This window comes from Oryza brachyantha, chromosome 10 (genome assembly GCF_000231095.2).
Source record: "Oryza brachyantha chromosome 10, ObraRS2, whole genome shotgun sequence".
Lineage (NCBI taxonomy): Eukaryota > Viridiplantae > Streptophyta > Magnoliopsida > Poales > Poaceae > Oryza > Oryza brachyantha.
In genome coordinates this window covers 5,793,249-5,799,206 of record NC_023172.2, presented here as the reverse complement: position 1 = coordinate 5,799,206, position 5,958 = coordinate 5,793,249, and the positions used below count along the sequence as shown (strand labels likewise).

At 44.5% G+C, this 5,958-nt stretch overlaps 1 protein-coding gene across 1 annotated transcript; it reads right to left on the bottom strand.

Moving 5' to 3' along the window:
- Window positions 1-4,956: 4,956 nt before the first annotated feature.
- LOC102713121 lies at window positions 4,957-5,653 on the bottom strand. Its single transcript, XM_006661620.3, has one exon. The coding sequence runs from the start codon at window positions 5,562-5,564 to the stop codon at window positions 5,052-5,054; it is 513 nt and encodes a 170-aa protein (XP_006661683.1). The 5' UTR covers window positions 5,565-5,653; the 3' UTR covers window positions 4,957-5,051.
- Window positions 5,654-5,958: the final 305 nt, after the last annotated feature.

The following is a 5,958-nucleotide window of genomic DNA, read 5'->3' as shown; positions in this document are numbered from 1 at the left end:
AACATGCTTTATCTTGTCAGCTACAGGATTGGCTGGCATGCCTAGTATTTCTGATAATTAGGTCCTGCACTGCAGTAGTCTAAGATTAATTCACAGGCCAACGTGTGTGTCCATTGATGGTCATTTTCAACATCAATAGGTATTCGATAGGGTACTGCCCTGTCGAACAATGGAAGGATGACAGGGACCTGTCGAACTGCCCTTGTTCGACAGGCCTTGTCGACGTCGCTTGGGTACCCAGTCAAACTCTAGCCATTCGATATGTGCCCTATCGACCTACAGCAGTTCGATAGACTGCTAATTTTGAGATTTCCCTAAGACCGTCTCCAATTTTGCGATTTTCCATAAAAATAATAATATTTCTGAAAAATTTCAATTTTACAGTATACCAAATTTTTAGTGTAAAATTTAGTACGTCTTGTGAACGACCGTAAAATTACTCATAACAAATAGTATAGTCTTTAGCATGACGTTGGTTTTTGCTAATTTACCGTTGGTTTGTTTATTGCACGGAGCTCGCCTGAATAATATTTCGGTGTGGTAATTTTGTATTTTTAGTGACGGATTTACGATACCGATTCAAACTAAATTCATAATTGCATCTTTTTATTTTTATTGTCATTAGGGGCTCAAAAACAAAATGGTAGGGGCTGAAATAAAAAACATCGTTGCACATTCAAATTCAAAACCACTTGGTACACCAACCCGTGTACTCATAATTTAATATCTCACGGAATAAATCTATGTACATCAATCGAATGGCCTACATCGACTCTACATGACTCACTGTCTTACATGGATAATTTTTTTCTATATATCAGAAGTTTCCTACAAAATATAAATATATACAATTTTTAAGTATATAGCTCCTATGGTTATGATATATATATATACGCAAGTGTCGAAGATATGAGCCTAGAGGTATCCCTTGTATGTGTGTGGTGCGTGGATCCGTGAGCCCATGTATCAAGTCCCTAAAGGGGGTCGGGCCCCAAGAGTTCGCGTGCCCCCAGAGGATCGGGCCCAAAAGGCTACCGGACGGCCGAGCGCCGGAGGGGTCGGGCCGCCCTAGACCCCTTGACATAGGGTCGCGTCTGCGGGGCCCACCATGCATGCAGCGCGGCATGCTCTAAACGCCCAACCACCGTATTTATGGCGATGGGACGGTGCCTGGTGCATGCCACGTCGCATTCAATACGGGTGCAGGCGCACATCTCGCTGCATTAAATGCGGTTGTAGGCACACCTCCATCTACGTCCCTCCACGAGAAAAAGTAAGGGGAGGCAGGCTATCCTTGACCGCGCAGTGACATCCCAGTCACCGCAGGGATGGCCTGTCTCCCTCGTGTCGCCGTCGCATTAAATGCGACGGACAACCACACGAGAGGAGAAGTGACTTCCCCTTCGAACTGCTAGGTCTAAGGGATGCCCTCTCCTCTATCGCTGGTCAATGGGACCCAATGGTGGCAGTACGAGGACATATGGACTAATAGAAGCCCCCGCAGCAGTCCCAAGGAGAATGAAAAATTGTACGTCGCAGGTGGGAAAATTCGTGGCATCCGTGGTGTCCCCTTAGAGTATAAAAGGAGTCTCTGGCTAATGGAAAGAAAACAACACCAGACAAGTGCAACATTCCCACCTAAGCTTGTAACATTTACTCTCGTACTTTACAAGCGACAGGAGTAAGGTATTATGTCTCATAGCAGCATGAACCTGTATAATTCTTCTGCGTCCTTCGAGGGGCCCAAGCCCCCTCGAATCTCTCTGTTTTACGCTCATTTTTGTTGACAAGGCTTTCAGGCCCTACCTCGCATCCCTGGGCCAAACTCAAAAGAGGTCCCACGGTCCCCCGCTCAACAAGTTTACGCTCCGACAGCTAGATTTATGAATAATTGTTTATCACCCTTATATACCCTACTGCACCAAGAAGTTAACAGGTTAATGAAACAACCCCTAGACCTCCGACCGTGACTAGGCGGAGGCGCGACTATCGCGAAAACAGTCGATGCCACCACAAATTTGAATTTAAAATTTTTGAATTCAAAATCCAAGGTTACCGTGACTTTTGAAGTGAAAACCACACAGTTTATAGTCAAAACCGCGCATTTTTAACCGAAAACCACGACAAAGCATGATCCAAAGGTAGAAAATTGAGAAAATCTAAAAAAACTAGAGAATTATACGAAAAATTAGAAAATAGTATATTGTTATAATTCTGACATTTAGGACATGGTTTTGGGGTAAAAAATGTCAGCGTGAACTTTACTAAATTTATGACATTGCAATAAATATATACATGACAACAGTCAGAAAAACCATAAATAAACTAGTGTTCATAAACCATAGGATAAATAGAGTGTCTATGATATAGTCCATAGTACCGGATAAAGCAATTGTTCAAATCTAGTAGTTTCCATTATACAATACCTAATATTATCCATAATAATATCACCAAATTTTGTACAGCATGTGCATAATATGATTGGCCTTGCAATGAACGGTGCAATTTTCTATTTTTGGTTGGCATTTTTCACTAATGATTTTTAAATAGTCGGGAAATACAATTTTTCATATATTTCTCACGCAAAAGTGCACTATAAATCAACCTCTACCACATATATGTTTTCACTAAATTTTCTAAAAATTTATGAATTTGCCCCAAATTTGTTGGACATACCGTGATTGTGTCGTTACCGTCCCCTAGCAGAGGTCATGGTTACCACGATGGAGTTATTTTCCGCCACAAGGAGATAGCACCGTCCCCCACTAGGTGGCAATTACTAACACGTTTGCCTCTTAGTCTCGCACACGTTTGCCTCTTAGTCTCGCTCAGCTTACAACTCAATGGTACGTGTTTAACAAATGTGCAACTAGCTCAGTACTTCTAATAAATGTGTGTTGTTTAGTATTATTAATAAATGTGCAACTACTTCATAATTTTAGTTGTCTTTCTTATTTGTGCAACAGGCGGAATTTGTTGAGCACGTTCAGGTGGAGTCCGGCATCATACTGCAAAGACTAGAGGCGAGACCTACAGTCGTCAGGCTTGACGATGTGCCGGGCGTTCTTCGCTACTTCCGTGCCCATGTTGCCGCACTGCTACGCCGTGTCTCATTTCAAAGCACGGGAGATGTGGTGCAGCCGTCGGCCCATAGGGCATCACCACCACTACCCGACGTAATAGCGTGGATCCCAGTGGTCCATCCACGTCACGTGGTGGGTACGAAGCGCCCCAGACATCTCACAGTCATCCTTCCCTTTAGCACACCCCAGCACCGGAGTACATCGGGGGGTCAGCTGGATCAGGGGTACCTACGTCGAGCACGACACATTCACATTCGTAGGTATTACAAACTCCGCCATCTGTTCACCCTACCCAGGGAGCATTTGGGTCGGCACACTTCCCTTACATGCCAACAGGAGACAACAAGGGCACACACAACATACATGTAAGTCATTTTAAACAATAACACACTTTAGGGTCTAATTATATGTACCATTACTAAGTACGCATTTTTTGTTTCTCCCTCTTATGCCAACAGACGATGAGTATGGTTCGGCGTCGATGCATCACGAAATGCCTGCTTACTCCCCTTGCACTGCATTCATTGAGGACTTCTTTTCCCCCGAGCCTCCTAAAGGGGAACCGGGGATGGATTACTGGCACGCAGGACCTCCGGTAATACAGCCGATGCAGGAGACGGAGGCCGTTCATTCACCCAAGACGACACCACAATAAGCAACAAGATATAGGCGCCCCCCTGATAATTTCACATATCCCACTGAGCAGATTAGGCAGAGGAAGAAGGGGACCTAGCAAGCGTGTGAAGTGCACTGATAGTCCTTGACTTATCTATTTCTATTCAATTTTGAGATATGTATGAAACACTTTATTATTAACTTAGTAAGTATCAGTACTATTTCATAATCTTTTCTTCTTTTATGCTCATTTCTGCATCCGTTGCAATGTCTTCTATTTCGTAAGCTTTTTCTTCTTTTATGCTCATTTCTGCATCTGTTGCAATGTCTTCGATCCTCTCCTCTTTCTTATATGTCCTTACCAAATAAATTGCGATAAAGCCATAAAAACCAAAATTATATACAAACAATGAAACTAAATAATTCAAATATACCAACAAATAAATAATACTACAATAATATTTTACATATTATTAAAAAAAGTAGGCGAGATGGCCAGTCGAACTGCTGGTGTTCGATAGGCGGCTGTGGAGGACCTGTCGAACACCTATCTAGGGCCTGTCAAACATGGGTAGTTTAACAGGGGTCCTGTCAAACGGGGCAGTTCGACAGGCCGTGTCAAACTCGTAGCCGTCTGATCTCCTTCCCAGTCGACTACTAACCGTTCGATATGGGGCCTATCGAACTACGGCTGTACGACAGAGAGCTAAATTTGTGATTTTCCACGGACGGCCTTTAATTTTGCGATTTTTATTAAAATGATATTATTTCTCAAAAAATTTCGATCACAAGGAGCGTGTGTACTATGCTAGAATGACTAACGACGTTTTAATAGCCCATTAATTCTTTCAAATGACATAGGGGAGATTATCAGTCTTTTTTGCAGCTGCGAGACTATAAAACTGTTGTCGCCAAAACAAAGATATCGGAGGAACTCGATGCGAACACTCGGATAGTACAGGAAACAAAGAATGCGAGAGAGATTTGTGCTGCGATCTGCACGCAGCGTTTTCTGTTTTTGCTCCTCTGATTATATCAATTAGCTAGGGTACACTAAAACATTGGCTATCAAACTTGCACGACTTGTGAGCCACAGCACGCACTAATAGCGTCATCACACAACCCACGAACTGTCGCCGGTTTGACAACACAAAACAAACATGGAACTCAGCCCTGGCACGAACGTAGCAACCGCAGGGCATAATATAAAGAATATAACATCCAGACAAGCAAAGACCATCGGAATTGAGAATGGCAGTGCAAAAAATTATTTAAGATAGCACATGAAACTTCACTTGGTAACATATTCAACTCAGGAAAAAACGAGAAACATATGAGTTCACAAAAACTCACTCAACCAAAGCACTGCTCCGATGGTAATGGACCCGGGAGCGACCCCTGCTCGAAGAACTGCAACCCGAAGACAACCACGATGGCGGCGGCGGCTAGGTAAGACACGCCCTCCGCTGCGCCGAGGAGTCCGAACTGACCAGCCGGGAGGCCCGAGCCGGTGCGCACCTTCGTTGTCAACGACCACCCGATCAGTGCCGCCACCACGAGGTAGCTCACACCTTCCGCCGCACCGAGCGCGCCGCTGGGGCCCGGTGGGAGGCCGCAACCCGTCGTCTTGAGCGTGAAGAGGGACCAGGCAACGATCGCGCCAGATCCCAGCCCGGCTGCACCGGCGGCGAGTTCGAGGGCGCTATTGCTATCGCTGTTCTGCTGGGCATTGCACGTGGTCGTGAGTTGTTTGCTTCGGCGTCGGAGAACGGCCACGCCGCTGTGGCCGGAGAGGTTGGGAGTTGAGATCGTGGAGGTGGCTGGGACAGTTGCTGGGAAGAGGTGGTGGAGAGTTACGGATGCCATGCCGCTGGAATGGTTGCGAGCAGATTTGGTGGATAGGGTTATCCTCTCTGGTTTTCTTTGGTTGGAAGACTGCTATATGAACTGGGCAGCATTCTTATCGTCTCAAATACTGCAGCACTACTTCTAGAATTTAAAATTATATTGTAACAATTATAATATTTTGTCACCTAACTTCAACCAATCACAACCATTACCTATTTAATTTTTTTAAATAAGTAAATCCTCGTGATGCTCTGTTGAAATGTTGAATTCCTAGACCGCTAATTAACAACAAAGACAACGGAATAGTCTGCACGCCAACATAGAACTGCCAAAAACACTACCGAATCAGTGCAAATTCAAGAAAACCTGTCATTGATTGGCAAAAAGGGCACCTACGCGATCAAGGTAGGTA

Coding starts and splice junctions, on each gene's coding strand:
- LOC102713121 (XM_006661620.3), bottom strand. CDS start 5,564: ATGGCATCCGTAACTCTCCACCACCTCTTCCCAGCAACTGTCCCAGCC.